The sequence below is a fragment of the Rhinoderma darwinii genome, chromosome 7, assembly GCF_050947455.1.
Source record: "Rhinoderma darwinii isolate aRhiDar2 chromosome 7, aRhiDar2.hap1, whole genome shotgun sequence".
NCBI classification, from domain to species: Eukaryota; Metazoa; Chordata; class Amphibia; order Anura; family Rhinodermatidae; genus Rhinoderma; species Rhinoderma darwinii.
In genome coordinates, this window is record NC_134693.1 from 77,412,377 (window position 1) to 77,438,731 (window position 26,355).

At 42.9% G+C, this 26,355-nt stretch overlaps 2 protein-coding genes across 9 annotated transcripts in view; one reads left to right on the forward strand and one right to left on the reverse strand.

Moving 5' to 3' along the window:
• Positions 1 to 26,355, reverse strand: part of DMC1 (DNA meiotic recombinase 1) — a 408,015-nt gene that overhangs the window by 335,184 nt on the left and 46,476 nt on the right. For 2 of the 6 annotated variants that reach the window (XM_075833574.1, XM_075833568.1), the window contains exon 1: positions 11,891 to 12,158. The exons of 1 other annotated variant lie outside the window; for it this stretch is intronic. The gene's annotated coding sequence lies outside the window, so the exon portion shown is untranslated. Of the gene's footprint in view, positions 1 to 11,890; positions 12,162 to 26,355 lie in introns of those variants that run through there. 3 more of the 6 variants (XM_075833573.1, XM_075833572.1, XM_075833570.1) reach the window with 3 other exon arrangements.
• Positions 5,901 to 26,355, forward strand: part of CBY1 (chibby 1, beta catenin antagonist) — a 117,086-nt gene continuing 96,631 nt past the window's right edge. Inside the window, exon 1 of one of the 3 annotated variants that reach the window (XM_075833577.1) lies at positions 5,901 to 5,997. Coding sequence is in view for 1 of the 3 variants with exons in the window: in XM_075833575.1 (XP_075689690.1) it covers positions 12,248 to 12,250 (3 nt within the window). In the remaining 2 variants the exon portion in view is untranslated. Of the gene's footprint in view, positions 5,998 to 12,111; positions 12,251 to 26,355 lie in introns of those variants that run through there. The other 2 variants (XM_075833578.1, XM_075833575.1) reach the window with 2 other exon arrangements.

Consider the following 26,355-nt stretch of genomic DNA (forward strand, 5'->3'; position numbering starts at 1 on the left):
AATGAAAGTGAATGGAGGTTATTTACGGTCGTGTGCATGGGGCCTAATTGTGAGGCACAAGGTGCGATAATGAATTTAACCTCCATGTGCCTCACATTAATAGTAATTAACCCCATCATGTACCTTACATATTAGCCCATTATGGCTGAGAAACATGATGGGGTTAATTACTATTAATGTGAGGCACATTCAAAATTCATCATCACACCTCGCGCCTCACATCAGAAAATGGAATAACTTTATTTTTATTTTTATTACTGTTGGCAAAGTAAACGAAGTATCGGTATCGAAGTCCAAATTTTGGTATCGTGACATCCCTACACTGTGGGTCGCGTCCCCTGGGTATTCGTGAGTCACTCACCGAGGTCCCGGTTCCAATCAATGCTGGAGCAAGGAGCTGACATCTCCTTGATCCAGCATTCCCTGTGCCGTGAGCGGCTCGACGCAGGCAGGCGGGATGTAGCGACATCATCGAGCCTGCCTGCGCTGAGTCACTCATAGTACACACCGGAGGAGGCGAAGGATCCTCCACTCGACGTGGGAACGGGGATAGGTAAGTAATTATGCACATATGGGGGCATTACTCTATGGGGGGGCTGATATTGGGGGCAGCTATGGGAGCATTAACTGTGTGGGGGCATTATACTATGGGGGCTGTTGGGCAAGGCGTCTGGGCATAGGAGCGCGCAGGGGTCTGATAATGATGGTGGTGCTGGGGAGAGGTAGGGGGGCCCAAGCTGAATTCTTGCACCCGGGCCCATGAGCCTTTAGCTACGCCCCTGCCTTTTAGACAATACTTGTGGGATCAAAATGCTCACTACACCTCTAGATGAATGCCTTAAGGGGGTGTAGTTTCCAAAATGGGGTAACTTCTGGTGGGTTTCCATTGCTTTGATACCTCTGGGGCTCTGCAAATGCGACATGGCTCCCAAAAAACAATCAAGCAAAATCTGGACTCCAAAGAACAAATAGCGCTCCTTTCCTTCTGAGCCCTCCCATGGGACCAAACGGCACTTTATCACCACAAATGAGCTATTGCCGCACTTAGGACAAATTGGGCAACAAAATGGGGTGTTTTATTTCTTGTGAAAATAAGAAATTTTGATCAAAAATTACATCTTATTGGAAAAAATGTCATTTTTTTAATTTCACAGCCCAATTCCAATACGTGCTGTGAAAAAACTGTGAAGTCAAAATGGTAACAACAACCATACATGAATTCCTTGAGGGGTGTAGTTTCCACTTTTGGGGTATTCCTACTGTTTTGGCACCTCAACACCTCTCCAAACCTGGCATGCTGCCTAAAATATTTTCTAATAAATAAAGGGGCCCCAAAATGCACTAGGTGCTTCTTTGCTTCTAGGGCTTGTGTTTTAGTCCACGAGCACACTAGAGCCACATGTGGGACATTTCTAAAAAAATTGAATAAAATTGAAATTCAGCAAGAAAAATTAAATTTGCAAATTTCACCTCCAGTTTGCTTTAATTCCTGTGAAACACCTAAAGCACTGGCGTAGCTATAGGGGTCGCAGCGGTCGCAATTGCGACCGGCCCCCCGCACCACATCAATAAAAAGTTACTATAGTAACTCGGGCCGCGGGCCCGTTACTATAGTAACAGACTGTACTTACCTTCCTGGTTCCGGATCAAGGCGGAGGACCTGACGTCAAGCGCTGTGTGCAGCGCATGACGTCACAGCGCTATGCGCCGCGCACAACATCGAGAGGACAGAACTTCCGCCGCGGCTGAAGAGGAAGGTGAGATTAGTAGCCCTGACTGGCGGGGTCCGACTCCCGGGACCCGCCAATCGGCTGTTCTGAAGGGGCCGCAGCACTCGCACGAGAGCTGCTTCCCCTTTATTCCGGTCACTGTGAATCGGTGTCGGCGATTCACAGTGTGAGCGAGTAAGGGCAATGAAGGGGAAGCAGCTGTCATACGAGTGCTGCGGCCCCTTCAAAACAGCTGATTGGCGGGTCCCGGGAGACGGACCCCGACATATCAGCTATTGATGGCCTATCCTGAGGATAGGCCATGAATGTTTAGGGACTGCACAACCCCTTTAAGCCTACGATGTAGCAGGCTTAGAGGGCCCATTAGACAGGATCACAGATTGTGTGATGCTGTCTGCTGGGCCCTGTATCTAAGCCAATCACATGGTAGGCTTAGATACATGGCCCATGTGTAATCCTGTCTGATGGGCCCTGTATATAAGCCTACCACACTGTAGGCTTAGATACAGGGCCCCAGCACACAGTAATCTTATACTGTATAAGATTACTGTCTGCTGGACCCTGTATCTAAGCCTAACACGTGTTACTAATCGTTTTTTTTGTGTCTTTTCTTACAGGTTCGGTCGTTGGACTACGCCGGATTCCAGGACTACTTCAATGACGGCTTTTTTTTAATTATCAATAAAATATTTTTTCTATGTCTTTGTGGCTTTTTTTAAACTATATTACTACCGCCTTAGTAATTGCCGCCGGCTGATTGACAGCATCCATTGCTAAGGCGGGGCTTAGTGTTAGCCGGTGCAGAGGCTAACACTAACCCCCTTTATTACACCGGTACCCAACGCCACCAGGGGTGCTGGGAAGAGCCGGGTACCATCCAGTACTTGACCATCTGTAGTGATGGTCGGCCACTGGGGCGGCCGCAGGCTGGTACTATCAGGAGGGGAAAGGCCAAAAACAGTGGCCCTTCCCACCCTGGTAATGCTAGGCTGCTGCTGCTTTATTGTATCTGGCTGGTTATGAAAAATGGGGGGACCCCACATCATTTAAAAAAATAAAAAATAATTGGAAAGAACGATGTCGGGTCCCCCCCCAATTTTCATAACCAGCCAGATACAACACAGCAGCAGCAGGCAGCATTACCAGGGTGGTAGGGGGTCACTGTTTTTGGCCTTCCCCAGCCTAATACTACCAGCCTGCGGCCGCCCCGGTGTCTGACCGCCATTGCAGATGGTCGGGTACTGGTTCGTACCCGGCTCTTCCCAGTACCCCTGGTGGCGGGGGGTACCAGGGTAATAATGGGGGTTAGTATTAGCCTCTGCACCTGCTAACATTAAGCCCCGCGTTAGTAATGGAGGTTGTCAATCAGCCAGCAGCCATTACTAAAGCGGTAATATTAAAGTTTAAAAAGATACAAGCACATATAAAAAATATTTTATTGAAATAAAAAAACAACCCCCATTAACCATTTTATTGAGAATAAAAAAACGCCGTCATTGAAGTCCTCGTATCCGAAGTCCAACAACCGAACCTGTAAAAAAACAATCACACAAAAATAATCAGTAACACATAAAGAAGCAAAATTATTATTCTTACCTCTCCTGGGTCCAGCGCTGGAGCCGCAATGTCAGCAAGCTGAGTCCTGTATCTAATCCGATCATGTGTGATACGGTCTGCTGGGCCCTATATCTAATCCAATCATGCGGGATACTGTCTGCTGAGCCACTGTATCTAATACTATCATGTGTGATACTGTCTGCTGAGCCACTGTATCTAATCCTATCATGTGTGATACTGCCTTCTGAGCCACTGTATCTAATCCTATCATGTGTGATACTGTCTGCTGAGCCACTGTATCTAATACTATCACGTGTGATGTCTGCTGAGCCACTGTATCTAATCCTATCATGTGTCATACTGCCTTCTGAGCCACTGTATCTAATCCTATCATGTGTGATACGGTCTGCTGAGCTGTGTATCTAATCCTATCATGTGTGATACTGTCTGCTGAGCTGTGTATCTAATCCTATCCATAGTTTATAGGGTCGTAGTGCTATAGATATGCTGTCTCATATACACACATACATTTGTTTTTTGGGTGGGACACATATGTATTGGGGCTATTTCCCCTGACATTTTAAGCCCTTAGAGACGCCCCTGGCTGCTACTGCTGCATTGTTGGGTCACTTAGGAGACCCAGCGATGCAGCTGAAAGCTGCAGACCGTCGGCCATGAGAAGTTTGCGGGGGGGGGGGCCATATAAGAACTTTTGCACCGGGGCCCATGAGCCTTTAGCTACGCCCCTGATGCTATCACTTTATGATTTGGAAAGAACCCTTTGTTTCATAGGTACTTGCAACGTGTGCACATGAAAGCAAGGTAAGGCCCTGTTCACATAAAGTTTTTAGCAGGCAGAAAAAACCTCCCCCAGGATTCCTTCAGGAATCTTGAGGCAGATTTTGAACTGCCTGAACTTTTTTCCGCATTTTTTGCCCACGGCCATTGAAGCCAAGGAAACAAGCGCCTCGTTTTTCTGTCTCCCATGGATTTCAATGGGATGTCAGAGGCAGAAACAGCAGCAAAAAAGGACATGCCGCTTTTTTTCCCCGTGAGCGCCCAAAAGTCAACTGGGGGAAAAAAACGCCTCTGCCTCCCATTGAAATAAATGGGGGCGATTTCGGCCATTTTTTAGCGCTGATTCCGACGCGGTTTCCACATCAAAATCAGCCCCAGTGTGAACAGGGCCTAACAGGAAAACAGAGAGGTCTCAGGAGTACACCATCCTGCTCCGTTGTGCCTCCTTTTTCCCAAATGCAATAAATCCAAATATATTTTTACTGTTATGTTATAGCTTCTTAGAAAATTAGCGACCTTCCATATTTCTACAGTACACCAACAGTCTAAAAGACTGGAGGCCAGGGGCAAAAAGAGTAGGCAAGATAGGCAACTGCCTAGTAGGGTTGCACGATGCATCGAAATATTAATACTATTTAGATGGCGCGCACCCTCAAACGGTTCAATACCGTTAATTTCGATACTAAGCTGTGCGCATCACCTCATGCTGACCGTGCGGGCACACTTGTTGTCAGGAGCAGGGTAATGGCTGTATTACTCTAACGGCCGAAATCACACAAACCACTGATCGCCGCCGCTAATCCCTTGAATGCTGCGATCAAAGATGACTGCAGCATTCAAGGGGAAAATGAGAAGGGGGATGCCCCTTGGATCACGTCACAGGGGTTCCCTGTGATGCAATCGAGGGACATACCAAATATTGGCAGACAGCCCAGGGTCCATTGAAGGACCCCAGGGTAATCTGACCATTTTTCCTGTTAGGGAATACTTAGGTATGTTCGAATAACTGCCTGTGTACTATCAGTACACAGGCTATTGCACTGGCATATAGATATATGCCAGTACATTAAAGTTCAAAAATAAAAAGTAAAAAAAAAATAACGTAAATAAAAAATTTTACCCAAAAATACACACATTATTTACAATAAACATTACAATAAAAGTCTCAATACATAAAATATACACATATTTGGTATAGTCGCAACCGTAATACCCTGGGCAACAAATTTATAGCGTCATGTGTACACTGTAAAAATTAAAATAAAAACTGCTTTCTTTCACTAATTAATGTGAGGCACGAGGTGTTGTTTTTTGTGCCTCCATGTGCCTCACATTAATCGTAGTTAACCCCATCATATACCTCATACATTAACCAAATGTTGTTCATTATGACTGAGAAACATGGTGGGGTTAATTACGATTAATGTGAGGCACATGGAAGTTCAAAACTCATCACACCATGCGCCTAAGAACTTTTTTTTAATTATTATTATTGGCAAAGTATCATTTTGGTATCGAAAATCGCAAAACTACACAAAGTATCGGTATTGAAGTCCAAATTCTGGTATCGTGACAACCCTACTGTCTATGGTGCAACTGTCTACATTACCTAGAGGGCTGCTTCATGACTCAATTCCAAGCTGCATGGACTGGCCATCTATCTGTTCCTTAGAAATCCAGATGTGCCGCAGCAACACAAGTGTGAATTAGCTGGTCTAGCCATCCAAAGCTTGTATAATTATTAATTTGCAGACTTTGTATTGTATGTTGCACCACAGGGGATTCAGCATATTTTACACGGCCGTCAGCCCAGTCAATCACAAACAGAGCCAGCGGCTGTCTTTGATAAAGATACGAGTGCTGCCTGCCTGAAACAAGACAACTCCTGTCTACTGACCAAGCCTGATATGAGGTAGGGGTCTGAATTTATTTAGGTCTGGGGTCTGAGGTATTTAATAAAACAAACATGTCTGGAGATCCAACAGATGCTCTTAACCCCTTAATGACCGGGCCATTTTGCACGTTAATGACCAAGGATTATTTCTTGTTTTTTCACGGTCGCATTCCAAGAGTCGTAACTTTTTTTTTATTCCGTCGACATAGCCGTATAAGGGCTTGTTTTTTGCGGGACGAGTTGTATTTTGTAATTGTACCATTTTTAGATGCTTATAATGTATTGATTAACTTTTATTAACTTTATTTTAGGAGAGAATTGAAAATAAGCAGCTATTCCAGCATTAATTTTCACGTTATAAATTTACGCCGTTTACTATGCAGCGTAAATAACATGTTAACTTTATTCTATGGGTCGGCACGATTATGGGGATACCAAATATGTAAAGGTTTTATATGTTTTCCTACGTTTGCACAATAAAAACCCTTTTAGAAAAAAATTACTTGTTTTTGCATCGCCGCATTCCAAGAGCCGTAACGTTTTTATTTTTCCGTCAATGTGGCCGTATGTGGGCTTGATTTTTGCGGGACAATGTGTAGTTTTCATTAGTACTATTTTGGGGTACATAGGACTTATAGATTAACTTTTATTTTATTTTTTTGGGGGGGAATGGGAGAAAAGAGAGAATTTTGCCGTTGTTTTTTGCGTTTTCTTTGGACGCCGTTCATCCGGCGGTTTAATTAATGTGTTCATTTTATTGGTCAAGTTGTTACGATCGCGGGGATACCATATATGTGTATGTGTGATTTGTTTTGACAGTTTTACTAAATAAAACCACTTTTTGGGCCAAAAAAGTAGTTTTATTTGACTTTGACTGTAATTTTTTTTTTTTTTTTTTTCACAAACTTTATTTAACTGATTGTCATTTTTTTTTAAAGTCCCATCAGGGGACTTCACTATGCGATCTGTTGATCGCATATATAATGCTTTGGTATACTTAGTATACCGAAGCATTATTGCCTGTCAGTGTAAAACTGACAGGCAACCTATTAGGTCATGCCTCTGGCATCGCCTAACAGGCAGATGCTGAAGACAGACCTGGGGGTCTTTGTTAGACCCCCGGCTGTCATGGAAACCCGACGGCGACCCCCGATTTGTTTGCGGGGGCGCCGATCGGGTGACAGAGGGAGCTCCCTCCCTCTGTCAAACACATTAGATGCCGCTGTCACTATTGACAGCGGCATTTAATGGGTTAAACTGCCGGAATCGGAGCGCGCTTCGATTCCGGCAGTTGCAGCAGGAGCCAGGCTGAGTATAACAGCCGTGCTCCTGCCGCTGATCGCATGGGTACGCTGTCAGTACCCGCGCGATCACAGGACGGATATATCCGTCCTCCTGCGCGAACTAGCAGCTGCTGAGGACGGATATATCCGTCCTTCGGCGTTAAGGAGTTAAAGGGAATGTGTCGCTTGAAAATTTTTTTTTTTTTTTTTTTTTGGTTAAACAGTTATTTTATACATGATTAGACATTGTTATAATTTTTAAATTTTTTCACAAGTCAGGAAATATTATAAATTAGATGCAAATTAAAAAGAAAAATCCTGCGCCAAAAATTGAGCACAGATGCTGATCAGTGATGGTGGTCACTGATCAGCGCTCAGTGGGCACAGGACTCGGACAGGGAGGGTGTGGGGTGGGAAAGGGGGTGTTAGATTGGGACAGGGAGTGGGTGGATTGGGACAGGGACGAGGACAGGCCCGAGGACAGGCCCAAGGACAGGGAAAGGGCCAAAAAAAATCTGTCTGATCACAAAAAAAAAAAAAAAGACTGGTGATCAGACAGAAGTAGCAAAAAAGGGCTCTCATTTTTTTACACAGTAGTGCAGATTGCACTACAAATCCCAGAAAAGCCACAGCAGACAATCTCTCAACCGCTCCGCACGCTGCCTCAAACTGGAATGGCGGCGTGCAGAGCGGTATCGATGTTCACAACACTCCCCGATGCTCTGATTGGTCGGTCATTACAGACCGACCAGAGGGCTCCTAGAGGTGGCATCACTGCCACCTCCCTAGGTGACGTTGGTGGCCGTCCAGAATTGACTGACCAATAGCAGGGGGGGGGCAAAACGGCACCCTGGGCGAGTAGTAGAGATGGCCTGCCGTCAGGGACAGCAGCCATCTTTACTATGTCATGGTGCAATTAGCACCGATGACCGTTTCCCGTTGCGCAGTACCTATACGGCACTTTGCGGGAAGCACCTCCCGACAGCGCCGTATATATACGGCGGATGTCGGGAAGGGGTTAAAGGGAATGTGTCGCTAGAAAATTTTTTTTCTTTTTTTTTTAGTTAAACAGTTAGTGTATGCAAGATTAGACATTGTTCTAATTTTTTTAATTTCACAAGTCAGGAAATATTATAAATTAGATTCTAATTTATAACATTTCCCTGTGCTGGTCACTAGAGGGAGCAATTCCCAAAATTGCAGCATTGGCATGTGGTAAAGCAACCACATTGCTTTATGCTGCAAAATTTGAGAAGACACACTCGCTCTAGTGAGCTCACAGAATCCCCCCTCCCTTATCCTGGCTAGTGCCAGGAGAAAGGAGGGGATTGAATGTTCAAACCTCCTACACCGTGTGCCGCCATTTTTTGAGCGAATGCACAGTGTAGTAGGCTTACATACAGTGGTAATCACACACTAAAACACAAACATAACTTACCTGCTCCTGCCGCCGCCGCTGCTCCGTCCACTCCCTCCGCACGCTTCTGAACACATGTCCAGAAGCAGCGACCGGAAGTAGTCATCTTACTGTCAGGCCGCGGCTTCCGGTCCACAAGAAAATGGCATGCGCCGTTCCCACACAGACAACGTACACCATAGTGAATGCGAACGGCTCCCGTTCGCATTCGCTATGGGGATGTATGTGCCGTATTCCATCTCTGTATGTGTCATTAAATCGACACATACAGAGATGAAAAAAAAATGGAAGCCTCCATAGTGAAATAAAAGTTAGAGAAAAAAAAAAAGTAAAACACAAAACACACAAATAAATAAAGTTTATTTTAATAAAACACAAAGCAAATTGATCTAAAAAATATTTTTTTTGCAACACCCGTCCTTTAAATTGCTATGTATTCCTCCTGTGTATTGTATTCTCTTGAATGGTCTGCAGTGTGATAATATATATAGAAACCTGTGTAGAATTGGTCAGTGTATGGCGGCATTATTGGTGTTTGTCGTTGTGGTAGTGTAATGTTGTCCCTGACTGAAAGAGTGTACGTCTTTCACTGGCCGTGTGATTAGGTGTTTCTACAGTATGTTCCACTATTTTTCTACACTATGTGGTTGGGGCAATACTGTACGTAGATTAGTGGGGTTTGTGTGCCAGGGATGCCATTTAGTGCCAGTCCAGATGTGCGCACTTGTATGAACACTCAACCATTACACACAGTAAACCACTACATATTAACCACTTCCTGACCAGAGGCTTTTCCCCCCTTCCTGACCAGGCCCATTTTCAAGCTTTAGCCATGTGACAATTTAAAAGCAAATTGTTCTTCTATTACTCTTCCAACCGACATGTGTTTTAGAACATGTCGGGCTTCCATATTTTGTAAAAAAAAATATATATATATATTTTATGTTTTAAAAAAAAGTAAAAGTAAAAAAGGGAAATAAATTTAAGAAAAATGTGAATATGTGAATTTAGATGATGTTTTTTTGACATCTGGGTAAACACACCTGAATACATATTTGGCAACTTCTGCTGACTTTAGTAATACTAAATATCTGTGCATTTCTTACATGCTGGGCAATGAAGGGTGCGCAAACTGGCTTTTAGAGAGCAAATTTTCCAAAGCTGGTTTGCGGACACCATACGACCATTACAGATGTTGTGAAGTGCCAAAACACTGTGAACACCCCAAAAATTACTCTTTTTAGGAAATCCCCCCCGAGCTATTGGATTAGTGACATATAAAAGATTTTAGCCCTCTATTTTTTTCCAGACAATTCATTGACTTTCATGGAAAAATTTAAAACTGGCAGTTTTTTTCCAATTATGTGAATTCAGGTGATCTTCTTTTGACATTTGGTGCATGTTACTGGCAAACACACCTGAATACATATTTGGCAAATTCTGCCGACTTCAACAATACCAAATATGTGGGCATTTCTTACACACAGGGCGCAAGACGGAGCTTGCAATGAATGGTGCGCAAACTGGCTTTTGAAGAGCAAATTTTCCAAATCTGGTTCCAAATTGATCTTTGTGCATGCGACCAGTGTCACGGCCAAAGTCACTGTGTAGCCCCAGCTTAAGGCCCCCTGCACATGGCCATGCCCGTAATCACAGCCGGTGATTACAGGCACGGCCGGCCGCGGACAGAAACCCCCATTTGCGGACTATAAAATTAGGAGCACGGTCCGTAAAATCAAAAAATAGGACGTCTTTTTTTTGCAGTTCATTTCTACGGCCCGGACACCTTCCCGTAAATATACGGGAAGGCGTCCGTGGGCAATAGTACTGAACGGGCCCGTACTTTGATCCACAATTACAGTCTGTAATTGCAGATCAAAATTCCGGCCGTGTTCAGGGGGCCTAAAACTGTACATCTATTTATGATCTACAGATAGATAGATAGATGGATGGATGGATGGATGGATGGATGGATGGATGGATGGATGGATAGGAGGGTAAAAAAAAGTGTGTGGTTTTATTACATACTATTTTTATTCTCCCTCCCCGACAGCCTGTCAAGAGAGAAAGAAATTATGGGGGGGGGGGGGGTTCATGAGGTGTGGCTGTTGGTGCCGCCGACGGGCATAGTATTGTGATCATTGTGACAGTTTGTCACAATGATCACATGACCAGAGACCACGTTGATTGGTCTCTGGGCAGAGCTCCGTGATGTCAGCTGTCTGGAGACAGCGGTATCACGGTGCTAAATGCTGCCACAGGGCAGAAAAATGTATAAGGCCTCATTTACACGAGCGTGTGCGTTTTGCGCACGCAAAAAAACGCAGCGTTTTGCGTGCGCAAAAGGCACTTGACAGCTCCGTGTGTCATCAGTGTATAATGCGCAGCTGCATGATTTTCGCGCAGCCGCCATCATAGAGATGAGGCTAGTCGACGTCAGTCACTGTCCAGGGTGCTGAAAGAGTTAACTGATCGGCAGTAACTCTTTCAGCAACCTTGACAGTGCATTCCGATCACCATATCGAGTAACCTGTTTAAAAAAAAAGCGTATATTACGCTCGTGTAAATGAGGCCTAACTCTGAAGGACGATCTAGAACGGCCCTGCAGAGATAAATTGCGGACCGCCCGGATGTTTATAGTCTATGGCGGTACACAAGTGGTTAACCAAAAAAAACATCACAGATCCAATTAAAAACGATTATTAGTGAACTGACAAACTATCATTCGCTAAAAAAAAAAAAAAGCAAAATGTTTTATTTTGGCCGACATTTATCTAATGTCTATGGCCAGCGGTAGAGTGTAGGCGTTTTTTTTTTTGTCTTATATAAATAAAAACGTTTTACATTACATAAAAACAAAATCTTGTGGTACACGCTGATTTTTTTTCTGTCAGATTATGCTGGTCAATCTCCACAAATAGTCTGTGATTCTCGGCAGAGCAGGAAAGTCTCCGGGAAACCAGTCTGTCAGGACATGAGCGACCCCACCATGTGAACGGGAAAGGAAGTGTCATGTCACTTCTTAGTGGACTTTAGAGAAGATGGAGCAAAAAGCAGATGAGGTGTTAGGCATTACACATGGTTAACACATGGGGATACTCCTTCACAAAGGGTCCCTCTGGGTGTACACACAAACCTAACTACAATTGAAATGTTCAGACCTTATTTACAATACAATAACGAAGTTAAGAATACCTCATGTTTTCCTCACCTGAAATAATAATTGACTAACGTGGTTATTTAGGGAGTAATAGGAATATAAGAGCACCCGCGTTGTCGTGTGTCAGACGTTAGTTACCCCCTGTTAGGACTGTGAGGAATGAAATACAGAAGTCTCCTCGGTTTTCCCGCCCGTCAGTTGCGAGATTGGTCGTGCAGCGGATGACGTCACGCCGCATACGTGGAAATAGCGGAGAGTTTCTGCCGGGATTCAAATGCCTAATCACATAAAATGAGCGCCGCTGTAGAACGTCAGCGCCTGTAGATTACCTCAAGAGGACTGTAGCTGTAGGATCGAGCCGTAAAGAAAGTTTGAAGTAAAACAACTGTTGCGGTCTCGCAGCTGTTCATGGTTAGATTGTGCTATGTACTAACTCTGCTCTTAGATAATATGGGGATCTTGATACTGACCGCTATTTTTTCTTTCTTAAAAATTACCTTGCAAATGCCCCTATCAGCACATGACACCAGATATTTGGAGTACATGTAGAAAAAGGCTAGACCGGTCTTGGCTTCTTCCCCAGTTCAAATTGCTGCGAATGGATTAAACGTTTTAAAGTGTAACTAAACGTTTAACCGACTTCTTACATGTCATAGTGACATGTCAGAAAATTTGATCGGTGGGGGTCCGAGCTCTGAGACCCCCACCAATCGCTAGAACGAAGCGTGAGCGCTGAGCCGCTTAGTTTCTGTTCTGCTTTTCTCGGAAAGCCGATGTAGCGTTGTACAGGCTCATAGACTTTCTTTTTAGCCTGTTCACCGCTACATCAGCTTTCCGAGAAATCCCAACAGAAACTAAGCGGCTCAGCGCTAACTATGACATGTCAGAAGTTTGATGAACGTTTAGTTACCCTTTAACCCCTTAACGCTGTGTGACGATACGTCACCAAAGTTGGCCTGTTAATGCAAACTGACGTACTATGTCATTGCGTTAACAGGCTACTGTGTCTGCAGACACCGTTTTTAACCCCTTAATGACCAGCCTATTTTAAACCTTAATGACCAAGCCATTTTTTACGTTTTTCCATCGTCGCATTCCAAGAGCTATAACCTTTTTATTTTTGCGTCGACATAGCTGTATAAGGTCTTGTTTTTTGCGGGACAAGTTGTATTTTTTAATAGCACCATATTATTTATTGATTAACTTTTATTAACTTTTTTTTGGGGGGGGAATAGAAAAAAACCTGAAATTTCGCCACTCTTTTTCGTGTCTTAAATCTACGCCGTTTACAGTGTGATATAAATAACACAATAACTTTATTCAGCGGGTTGTTACGATTGCAACGATACCAAATTTGTATAGTTTTTGTATGTTTTACTACTTTTACACAGTAAAAACGCTTTTTTTTCAAAATTATTTGTTTTTCTGTCTCCATATTTGAAGAGCCGTAACGGTTGTATGAGGGCTTTTTTTTTGCGGGAAGACTTGTAGTTTTTATTGGTACCATTTTGGAGTAGATGCGACTTTTTGATCACTTTTTATCACATTTTTTTAAAGTCAGGATTCACAGAAAACAGCAATTTTTCCATAGTTTTTTATTACATTTTTTACGGCGTTCACCGTGCGGGTTAAATAATGTAATAGATTTATAGTCGGGGTCGTTACGGACGCGGCGATACCAAATATGTGTAACTTTTTTACTTTATTTTGTTTTTTTAATAGTAAAGCATTTTGTAAGGGGAAAAGGTGGGTTTTTCATTTTTTTCAAATTTTTTTTTTTATTAACTTTATTAAACTTTTTTTTAACTTTTTTACTAGTCCCACTAGGGGACTATAATATGCGATTCTCCGATCGCTATTATAATACACTGCAATACTTTTGTATTGCAGTGTATTACTGCCTGTCCGTTTAAAACAGACAGGCATCTGCTAGGTCATGCCTGCGGCATGATCTAGCAGGCATTCGCTCCAGGCAGACCTGGGGGCCTTTATTAGGCCCCTGGCTGCCATTAGAGACACAGACACTCGGCGATCGTATCGGTGGGAGAGAGAGGGAGCTCCCTCTCTCCAAAACCCCTCCGATGCGGTGCACGCTATTGTGCACCGCATCGGAGGGGTTAAACGGGCGAGATCGATACTTATATCGATCTCATCTGGCAGAGCAGGGACGCCCCCAGCCCTCAGCTGCCTCTAGCCTCTGAGAGCAGGGAGATTTGACGCTCCCTGCTCTGTTTACTTTATCCTGATGCAGTGCCGTAAAAAGGCATATGCATCAGAATAAAGCCCGTTAGTGGCCGCCGTTAAAAGGCGTATTGGCGGTCACTAACGGGTTAAAGCAGTGATAGCTTAACGCTATCACTGCTTCAAGGCCAGGACCGGAGCTAGCCTCTGATCCGGCCGATTATCCCCTTAGATTCAGTGTTCAAAAGCAAACACTGCATCTATGGTGTTTACAAGCAGATCGGAACCGCGCAATGCAATAGGCCTCCTGTCTGCCAAGTACGGAAGCCTGCTAGGTCTCGCACGGACCAAAAGGCTTCCGGCCGAAAAAAGGAAGATTAAGCAGGCTCAGAAGCTGAGCCTGCTACATCAGCCGCGGGTGTCAGCTGTATGTTACAGCTGACACCCTGCTGTAACTGCCATTAACCCCTTAGATGCCACGATCGAAAGCTATTGTGGCATCTTAGTGGTTTGTAGCGATCGGCATTGACATGATGTGATCGTGAGAATGCCGATCGTTACTATGGCAACTGGAGGCCTAACAATGGCCTCCTTGTCTGCCACGTACAATAGCCTATCAGGCCCCGCCCAGAGATGGAACCTAATAGGCTTGCTGTCAGTGGATAACTGACAGCTCTAATGCATTTCACAACGTGGGTAGTGCAATATATGAGTAAGGCCGGATTCACACGAGCGTGTGCGTTTTGCGGTGTGTCATCACCATATGATGCGCGGCTGCGTGCTTTTCGCGCAGCCGCCATCATGATGACACTCTGTTTGGATGTTTGTAAACAGAAAAGCACGTGGTGCTTTTCTGTTTTCATTCATACTTTTCACTGCTGTTGCGCGAATCACGCGCGTCCCACGGAAGTGCTTCCGTGGGGTGCGCGTGATTTTCACGCATCCATTGACTTCAATGGGTGCGTGATGCGCGAACAGCGTAGAAATATAGGACATGTCGTGAGTTTTACGCAGCGGATACCCGCTGCGTAAAAATCACGGACTGTCTGCATGGCTCCATAGAATAATATAGGTCCATGCGAGGCGCGTGAAAATCACGTGCGTTGCACGGACGTATATCACGTTCGTCTGAATAAGCCCTAAAGCTCAGAGGTACAGGCCTTCAAGTCCCCTAGTGGGACAAAAAAGAAAATAAAAAGTTGAATAAAAGTGTATAAATAAAAGTTTCAGATGAATAAAAACAATAACCTCCTTTTTTCCTATAATAAGTCTTTTATTATAAGAATAAAATTAAACCGTTAAAAAGGTGCACATATTTGGCATCACCGCGTCTGTAACGGCCCACACTATAAAAATATAATGTTATTACACGGGGAACACCGCAAAAAAAATATATAAAAAACAATGCCAGAATCACCATTTTTTTGTCACCACCCCTCCAAAACATAGAATAAAAAGTGATCAAAAAGTCGCATGTACCCAAAACAGTACTAATAAAAACAACAACCCGTCCCGCAAAAAAACAAGCCCTTATACAAGTTTTTTTGACTGAAAAATAAAAAAGTTATGGCTCACAGAATATGGTGAGAAAAAAGAAATAAAAAAGTGATTTTATTGTGCAAACACTGCAAAACATATAAAAAAAACGATGTAAATGTTGTGTTGCCATAATCATATAGACTCGCAGAATAAAGTAAAATTGTCTTTTATAGCCCAAGGTGAACACTGTATAAAAAAAAGAATAGAAAACATTGTCAGAATTGCTGGTTCTTGGTCACCTTGCTTGCCAAAAAATGAAATAAAAAGTGATAAAAAAAATCGCATGTACCCCAAATCTGTACCAATGAAAACGACTGATTATCACACAATAAATAAGCCCTCACACAGCTCCGGTGGAGAAAAAATAAAAAGTTCTGGCTCTTAGAATATGTTGACACAAAATGAGCAGTGTCCAAAAGCGGATAAGATTTGGCACCATTTATCAGTGCGACACTGGCCACACATCTGTGAAATATTATTTATTTACCCCATTATTATACCCTCTTATTATACCCTGATGTACTCCGCACAGCTTACATATGCCCCCACATTATAAACTGAAATACCATAAGAACCCGAAACAGAACTACTACCAAGTAAAATCTGCACTCCAAAACTCAAATGGCGCTCCCTCTCTTCTAAGCCCTACGGTGTGCCCAAACCGCACTTTACATCCACATATATGGAATCGCCATACCGGAGAGAACCTGCTCAGCAGTTTACGAGGTGTGTCTTCGGTGGCACAAACTGGGCGCAACATATTGTGCACTAAAATGGCATATCAGCGTAAAATTTCAATTTTCACTTTGCACCATCCGCTGCACATTAATTACTGATGAAAAAACACCTGTGGGGGCAAAATGCTCACTACACCCCTTAAATCTCCTTAAATTGGGGTCACTATTTGGGGGTTTGTTTTACTATTTGACCTCAGAGCCCTGCAATTTTGGGCCAATGCTGCGAAATTTACCAAAATAGACCACAAATGCGCATGTTGCTCTTCACTTCTGAACCCTGTCATATGTCCAGGCAATTGATAAATGCCTTGAGGGGTGTAGTTTCCAAAATAGGGTCACTTCTTGGGGGCTTCCACTGTACTCTGGTACCTTAGAGTTTTGCAAATGCAAAATGGCGCCCAAAAACCAATCCAAAAATCTGCATGCCTAATAGCCCTCCCGCCATTTGAGCCCTGCCGTGTGTCCAAATAGCAGTATATGACCACATGTGGGATATTTTCGTACTCTGGAGAAATTGCTTTACAAATGTTGGGGTGCTTTTTCTCCTTTTATCCCTTGTGAAAATGAAAAAAATTCAACTTTTTAGTGGAAAAAATGTTGATATTCATGTTTACGACCTACTTCCAATAAATTCTGTAAAAGACTAGTGGGGTCTAAATGCTCACTATACCCCTAGATTCCCAAATGGGGTCACTTTTGGGGGTTCCTAACCATTCCAGCTAAAAATTTGAGCTACAATTGGTGCTCCTTACATTTTGAGCCCTGCCGTGTGTCCAAACAAAAGTTTATGACCACATATGTGGTCCGTAATTGGGAGAAATTGCCAATCAAATGCTGGGTGCTCTTTCTCATTTCTTCCTTGTAAAACTTGAAAATATCCACTTTTTATCTGAAAAAAATTTTGCTTTTGGCTGGGTTCACACGACCTATTTTCAGACGTAAACGAGGCGTATTATGCCTCGTTTTACGTCTGAAAATACGGCTGCAATACGTCGGCAAACATCTGCCCATTCATTTGAATGGGTTTGCCGACGTACTGTGCCGACGACCTGTAATTTACGCATCGTCGTTTGACAGCTGTCAAACAACGACGCGTAAAATGACTGCCTCGTCAAAGAAGTGCAGGACACTTCTTTGGACGTTTTTGGAGCCGTTTTCTCATAGACTCCAATGAAAACGGACGTAAAAAAGGGAAAACGCTGCGAAAAACGCGAGTTGCTCAAAAAAGTCTGAAAATCAGGGGCTGTTTTCCCTTGAAAACAGCTCCGTATTTTCAGACATTTTTGGTCACTATGTGTGCACATACCCTTTCAATTTCATGTCCTATTTCCACTAAATTCAGCAAAAAAACCTGTGGGGTCAAAATGCTCACTATACCCCTTGATAAATTCCTTCAGGGGGGTAGTTTCCCAAATGGGGTGAATTTTAGGGGGTTTACACAGTAATGGTACCGCTGGAGCTTTGCAAATGTGACATGGCGCCGCAAACCATTCCAGCAAAATTTGAACTCCAAAAGCCAAATGGAGCTCAAATTCCCTTCTAAGCCATGCCGTGGGTCCAAATAGCAGTTTATTACCACATATGGAGTATTGCTGTGCTCAGCAGAGGTTGCTTTACAAATGTTGGGGTGCTTTTTCTCCTTTATTTATTGTGAAAATGGAAAAATCTGAGCTAAAACTACATTTTATTAGAAAAAGCTTAGATTTTCATTTTCACGGCCTAATTCCACTAAATTCAGCAAAAAACCTTGGGGGTCAAAAAGCTTGATATACCCCTTCGATACATTTTTTGAGAAGTGTAGTTTCCCAAATGGGGTCATTTTTGGGGTGTTTCCACTGTTTTGGCACATGGTACATGGTATCTAAAATATATTCTAATAAAAAGAAGGCCCCAAAATCCTCTAAGTGCTCCATTGCTTCTGAGGCCTATGCTTCAGTAAACTGCAACATAAGGGCCACAAATGGGATATTTAAAAAAACTGCAGAATCTGGGCTGTAAATATTGAGTTGTGTTACTCTGGTAAAACCTTCTGTGTTACAGAAGAAAAAGGACGAAATATTAATTTCTGCAAAAAAAATGTAATTTGTATATTTCACCCCTACATTGCTTTAATTCTCGTAAAACGTCTAAAAGCTTAATTAACTTTCTAAATGCTGTTTTGAATACTTTGAGGGGTGCATTTTTTAATATGGGGTGATTTATGGGGGTTTGTATCGTATGGGCCCCTCAAAACCACTTCACAACTGAATTGGTCCCTATAAAAATAGCTTTTTCAAATTTTCTTGAAAATTTCAGAATTTCTGCAAAATTTCTAAGCCTTGTAACGTCCTTAAAAAATAAAAGGATGTTCAAAAAACTATGCCAATCTAAAGTTGACATATGGGAAATGTTAATTAGCAACTATTTTGTGTGGTATAACTATCTGTCTTACAAGCAGATACATTTAAATTTAGAAAAATGCAAATTTTTGCAATTTTTTTGTTTAATTTTGGTGTTTTTCACAATTAAGTACTGAATGTATGGACCAAATTTTACCACTAACATAAACTCCAATGTGTCACGAGAAAACAATCTTAGAATTGCTTGGGTAGGTAAAAGTATTCCAAAATTATTACCACATAAAGTGACACATGTCAGATTTGAAAAATGGGGCTGCGTCCTGAATGTGACAACTAGTCCACGTCCTTAGGGGTTTCAATAATTAACTCAGACGCTCCCATTTTCAGCATCAGAACAATTCAGAGCTGTTATACATAGCATCCACTGTCATTATCTACATTATATGGCATTGTCATGATTCCTCACACCATTTACAGTTCTATTGATTTCATTGAGAAAGATGTCAGCATGGAAATCTTTAAATTAAGAAAAGGATGAGCACCGTGATCCAGAGGGGTTTAGCACAGGAGGGCGAAACACATCTGAGTGGGTCCCAACCCAGTGGGCCCCCATCATATGTTTACAACAGCAGAGGCGCATCCGGCGGGGTCAGGCTTACGTAAACAGCGTAGATTTCTGTGCTACTCTGTTTTTGTAAACTTCCATAGAAGTGAATTTGTTTTACAGAAAAAGCATTTCTATGACTGCTACACTGTTTACGTACCACCATTTACAGTATAGTGCATTCCCATACAGTATAATGCCCCTATAGTGCCTTCCCACACAGTATGCCCCTTTAGTGCCCCCACACAGAATTATGCCCTATAGTGCCCAACACAGTATAATGCTTCCAAAGTGACCCCCACACAGTATAATCACCCAATAGCTGCCCCCACACAGAATAATGCCCTCATAGCTGCCCATACACAGTAAAATGCCCCCATAGCTACCCCCACAAAGGATAATGCCCCATACACAGGATCATGCCCTCATAGCTGCCCACACACAGTATAATGCCCCCATAGTCGCCCCCACACAGTATAGTGACCTCTTAGTGCCCCCCACACAGTATAATACACTATTTTTGTGTACATATATTGTATTAAAAACATTTTATTAACATTTCTCTGGGGGAGTTGTAAAAAAACAAAAACATTCCACCATTGTTTTCTAGGTTGTTGTTTTTTTACGGTGTTCAATATGCGGTTATAAATGACATGTTAACTTTATTTATTCTGTGGGTCATTATGATTACAGCAATAACAAATGTATATATAGTTTTTATGTTTTACTACTTTTTTTTAATCATTTGTGTTGCCCAATTCACCATTAAACCCTTCAGGACTGAGCCTTCAGGACGAAGCCGATTTTTCAAATCGGACATGTGTCACTTTATGTGGTAATAACTCCGGAATGCTTTTGCCTATCCAAGTGATTCTGAGATTGTTTTCTCGTGACATATTGTACTTTATGTTAGGGAAACTGTTTGGTCGATAAATTCAATATTTATTTGTAAAAAACACCAAAATTTAGAGAAAATTTGCAAAAATTTGAATTTTTCTAAATTTAAATGCATCTACTTGTAAAACAGATAGTAATACCACACAAAATAGTTACTAGTTTATATTTCCCATATGTCTACTTTATATTTGCATCGTTTTTTGAACATTCTTTTATTTTTCTAGGACGTTACAAGGCTTAGAACTTTAGCAGCAATTTCTCATATTTTCAAGAAAATTTCAAAAGCCTATTTTTTCAGGGACCAGTTCAGTTCTGAAGTAGCTTTGAAGGCCTTATATATTAGAAAGTCCCCATAAATCACCCCATTTTGAAAACTGCACTCCTCAAAGTATTCAAAACAGCATTCAGAAAGTGTTTTAACCCTTTAGGCGTTTCACAGGAATGAAGTAGAGGTGAAATGTACAAATTAAATTATTTTTTTCGAAAATTAATTTGTAATACATTTTTTCTGTACCACAGAAGGTTTTACCCAAGAAATGCAACTCAATATTTATTGCCCAGATTCTGCAGTTTTTAGAAATATCCCACATGTGGTCCTAGTGCGGTAATGGACTGAAACACAGGCCTCAGAAGCAAAGGAGCACCTAGTGGATTTTGGGGCCTCCTTTTTTTAGAATATATTTTAGGCACCATGTCAGGTTTGAATAGGTCTTGTGGTACCAAAACAGTAAAGACCCGCCAAAAGTGACCCCATTTTGGAAACTATACCACTCAAGGAATTTATCTATGGTTATAGATAGCATTTTGAACCCACAGTTTTTTTTGCTAAATTTATTTGAATTAGTATGTGAAGATAAAAATCTACTTTTTTTTGTGAAAAACAACCCCAACATATGTAAAGCAATTTCTTACGATTATAGCAATACCCCATATATGGTAATAGACTGCTGTTTGGACCCACAGCAGGCCTCAGAAGAGAAGGAGCACCATTTGGATTTTGGATTTCTGATTTTGCTGGAATAGTTTTCAGTGCTGTGTCACGTTTGCAATGCACTGGAGGGATGAAAACCGTGGAAACCCCCTTATAGTGACCCCATTTTGGAAACTACACCCCTCAAGGAATTTTTCTAGGGGTAAAGTTAGCATTTTGACCCCACAGTTGTTTTGCTGAAGTCCTTGAAATTAGTCTGTAAAGGTAAAAATCAACTTTTTTTCTGTAAGAACTTAGAAATTTTTAATTTTTACAAGGAATAAAGGAGAAAAAGCACCCCAACATTTGTAAAACAATTTCTCCTGATTACGTAAATAACCCATATGTGGTAATAAACTGCTGTTTGGACCCACACCGGGGCTTAGAAGGGAAGGGGCACCATTTGGCTTTTGTAGCTCAAATTTAGCTGGAATAGTTTTTGGGTGTCATGTCGAATTTGCAAAGCCCCTGAGAGACCGAAACAGTGGAAGCCCCCCAAAAGTAACCCCATTTGGGAAACTACACCACTTAAGGAATCTATCTAGGGTTATAGTGAGCATTTAGGCCCCACACGTCTTTTGCAAAATTTATTAGAATTAGGCCGTGAAAATTAATATCAACATTATTTCCACTAAAATGTTGAATTTTTTCAATTTAACAAAGGATAAAGGAGAAAATGCACCCCAACATTTGTGAAGCAATTTCTCCCGAGTACGGCTATACCCCACATGTGGTCATAAATGTTTTTTCATTGGAAAATAATTAACCCTTTCCGGACTGATCCATGTTTTGCTTTTTCTTTTTCATTTTTCCTCCCCGCATTCCGAGAGCCACAACTTCTTTATTTTTCCGTCAATAGAGTTGTGTGAGGGCTTATTTTTTGCGGGACGAGCTGTAGTTTTTATTGGTACCATTTTTTGGTACATAAGACTTTTTGAGCACTTTTTATTAAATTTTTTGGTAGAGTGAAGGTGACCAAAAAACTGTGATTTTGCCATTTAAAATTCTTTATTTTTCACGGCGTTCACCGTGCGAGTTCAATAATGGCATATTGTAATAGCTTGGACTTTTATGAACGCAGCGATACCAATTTTGTATATTTTTTTTTCATTTTCTTACATTACTTTAGAGAAAAAATATGAAAAGGGTTTCTTTTTGGTCTTTAAATATTTATTAAATTTTTTCCACTAATAATAACTATTTACTTTTGCTTTTACATATTTTATTAGTCCCCATAGGAGACTTGAACCAGCAATCGTTAGATCACTGGTAGAATACACTGCAATACTAATGTATTGCAGTATATTGTCATTTTTACATGATCCTGTCACAGCGCGATCGCTGTTTCTGTCCGTTAGTCCCGGGTGTCAGCTGTAATACACAGCTGACACCCACAGCGTATGGCGCGGGCTCAGCGCATGAGACGCTCCATATATCACCCCCCACACCACGACATGCTATTAAGTCATGGTGCGCGAAGGGTTTAATGCGCAGCCGATGGTGGAAAGTGAAAATTACAATTTTCCACTGATGTGCCATTTTAGTGCACTATATGTTGTGCACAGTTTGTGCCACAAATACCACAAATAAAATATTAACCGGGTTCTCCCGGGTATGGCGATGCCATATCGGTGGACGTAAATGGCTGTTTGGGCACGCTATATGGCTCAGAAGGGAAGGATGCCATTTGGCTTTTGGAACGCAGATTTTGCTTGGTGGTAGCTCTGGCGTTTTGCTGGTATTTCAGTTTATAATGTGGGGACACATGTAGGCTGGGCAGTGTACATCAGGGGCATAATAAGAGGGTATAATAATGGGGTAAATAAAAAATAATCCGCAGATATGTGGCCAGTGTTGCACTTATATTATAAATGGCGCCCAATCTTATCCGCTTTTGGAACGCTCTGCACATTTTGCATCGCCATAATCTGGGAGCCGGAACTTTTTTTATTTTTTCACCACCGGAGCTGCGTGAGGGCTTATTTGTTGCGGGACAATCTGTAATTTTCATTGGTACCATTTTGGGGTACATGCGATTTTGTTGATCACTTTTTATTCCATTTTTCGGCAAGCCAGGTGACCAAAACCCATCAATTCTGACAATGATTTTTATTTATTTTTTACAGCGTTCACCCTGGGCTATAAATGACCATTATATTTTATTCTGCGGGTCGGTACGATTATGGCGATACCATATATATATAGTTTTTTTTATGTTTTGCAGCGTTTGCGCAATAAAATAACTTATTTAGAAAATAATTTATTTTTTGTGTCACCATATTCTGAGCGCCATAAGTTTTTTTATTTTTCAGTCAAAAAAGCTGTGTAAGGGCTTGTTTTTTGCGGGACGGGTTGCAGTTTTTATCGGTACAATTTTGGCGTACATGCGACTTTTTGATCACTTTTTATTGTATATTTTGGGAGGGGTGGTGACCAAAAAATAGTGATTCTCGCTTTGTTTTTCATTTATTTTTTTTGTGGTGTTCACCGTGCGGGAAAAATAATATTATAGTTTTATAGTTGGGGTCGTTACGAACGCGGTGATACCAAATATGTGTACTTTTTTTTTACGTGTTCATTTTTTTTCCTATAATAAAAGACTTATTATAGGAAAAAAAGCAGTTCATGTTTATGTCACTTATAACTTTTATTTTTACACTTTTTTTAAAACCTTTTTATTCTTTTTTTTTTTTACTTTTTTCACTTGTCCCACTAGGGGACACTTAGACTTGCAGCTCTGATCGCTGCTGGAATACATTACACTACACACGTAGTGTAATGCATTCCAACTGTCATTGTGACGTGACCGTGACACTGACAGGAAGCCTATGATGACCACCCTCGGCGTCCGGTTGCCATGGGTACGATCGCCAGCCCCCGTCATTTCACATGGGGGCTGCCGATCGGCGCTAAACACCTTCATTGTGGTGTTCAAATCGAACGCCGAAATTAAGGGGTTAACTGCCAAAATCAGCGGCAATAGGCCGCTGATCGGCAACGGGGAATGCAGGGCAGACACCCTGCACAGTTAACCGCCGCTGCGGTGTAGCGCCGCGCGGGCGGTTAACTGTTAAAGCACAGACGTAACTGCACGTCAAGGTGCGTGAACTTACTGCACACATTGACGTGCAGTTACTTCAAGGTGCGGGAAGGGGTTAACAGAAACATTCAAACATCTTATCAGTGCACAAGTCCAACCCTGATTTTTGCGGTAGGTCCAAAAGTCCACAGTCCATCACGGCGCTCAGTGTCGGACTGCCCCACTGGAGGATCCTCCGGAGGGCCCAGGCAGCGAGCTGCTTTTATCCGGCAGCGGAGAAAAGATACATTGCCTCCCTGCCCCGCTGCTTACTCTTGTAGGCAGAGCCGGCGTTATGGCCTCCTGCCGACTATAGCAGCCATAGCGGCTTCTACGGGGCCCGAAGCATGATGAGGCCCACGCCGTCCAGCACATAAATGTTATGTGCCAGGCGGCATGGTCCCCCTCATGCCCGGTGGCGTCGGTAGCACCGGAGGGGGCTCCAATGCTAGCGACTATCACATTGACTTGTATCTGCATCCTCAGGACGCAGATACAATTGAATAGTATAGGCCACGTTAGGCCTGTAGCCTATAAGACGCTGGGACAGAGTCCCTGCGCAGGCCAGCGGGATAACGTCATTGCATCACGCTAGCCTATGCAAGGGTCCCATCTGAGACGGTGCAGCGCTCCGTCAGTCTAGGGAACGGTAAGTAAAAATTTTTTGGGAGGGGAGCTGGCTGTGTGCTATAGGGGGTGTAGATTCCTTTCACATTTCTCACCTGAAACCTGTGGTCCTGAACCGCTACTCTAAGACTCTTACCCTGCATTTGCCCCCAGCGGTTCAGCCAAGATATTTGAGGTTAAGGATATCCTGGACACCAAAAAAGTAAGAGGAAGAACCTTTTATTTAGTAGATTGGAGGGGGTTTGGTCCAGAAGAGAGGTACTGGGAGCCAGAAGAGAATCTAAATGCTCCTACCCTCATTAAGAAGTTTCTCTCTCATTCTGGTCCCAAGAGGAGGGGGCGTAAGAGGGGGGATACTGTAACATCCGTGGTCGCTGACCACGAACTCCTTCCATCTGGTCGACGCCTTTCTCTCCAGAGATGTCTGCACAAGCGGCTGTTCTGATCCACAGTGACCACCAGGGTGCGCTCACGAGCTCAGTCCAGCCTTAAGGAGCCAGAGCGCACACATGTGTGAGATTAAGCTGATTGCTCCCAAATCACCCTGGACTATAAGAAGGGCTCTGCCCCTCCCTGCATTGCCTGAGCGTGTTTGTATCTACTCGTTTCTGTCTTGCAAATGGTTCCTTGAGTGTTATCCATTTCCAGTGTTCCCGTTCCTGCTACCTGTTTCCCGTGTTTCCTGTGCTATACTGAGTTGGAGTCATGTTGTGTCGCCTGCTACACCCGCTGTATTTCTCCGCACCTGTTGTCTGCCTGCTGCCAGAGTTCCATCCGAGCCTAAACCATCGCTACTGTCTGAATTGCCACAGGTACCTTTATCCGAACAATAGACATTGTCTTTGTACCCTGTTTGGCAAGCTGCTATACCGCTATGGCGGTACGGCACTGTGGGTCCACATACCCACAGATCGTGACACTCGGAAAGATATAAATTAACCAATCTAATAATCTTATTACAGATTGACATTTTAAGATAATAACACGGCCGTCTCTAGCACCAGGCAAGTGGTGCAACTGGCAGGGTGCCGGCAGATGAGGGGGCGGCGCCGCAACTGAAACCAACGGCGCCACCACCTCCTGAACTATGAATGCATTTACATCTATGGGACGTAGATGCAATTGAATGGATCACTAGCGCTGGCAAGGCAAGGAAAATGAGTTCCTGGCCCTGCCATTCAGCGCCTTTCAATGACGCATGCGGCGCAATGACGTCACCGCACCGCTTACGTCATTCAGCTGCAACAGACCTGCAGCAGTCAGAAGAGACCAGGCCTCTGTAGCTAGAGGACAGCGAGGGAGCGGGATCAGGTGAGTATATAAGTTTATTTTTTGATCAGTCAACAGTGTGAAAGGCTCTATCTACAGGGGGCTCTGTAGGGGGCACTATCTACAGAGGGGCCTACAAAGGCATTATCTACAGGGGGCCCTATATACAGGGGACTCTATGAAAGCAGTATCTACAGGAGGCTCTATGGGGGCACCATGTATGAAGGATCTATGGAGGCCACTATCTACAGGGGGCACTGTGTGTGTGTGTGTG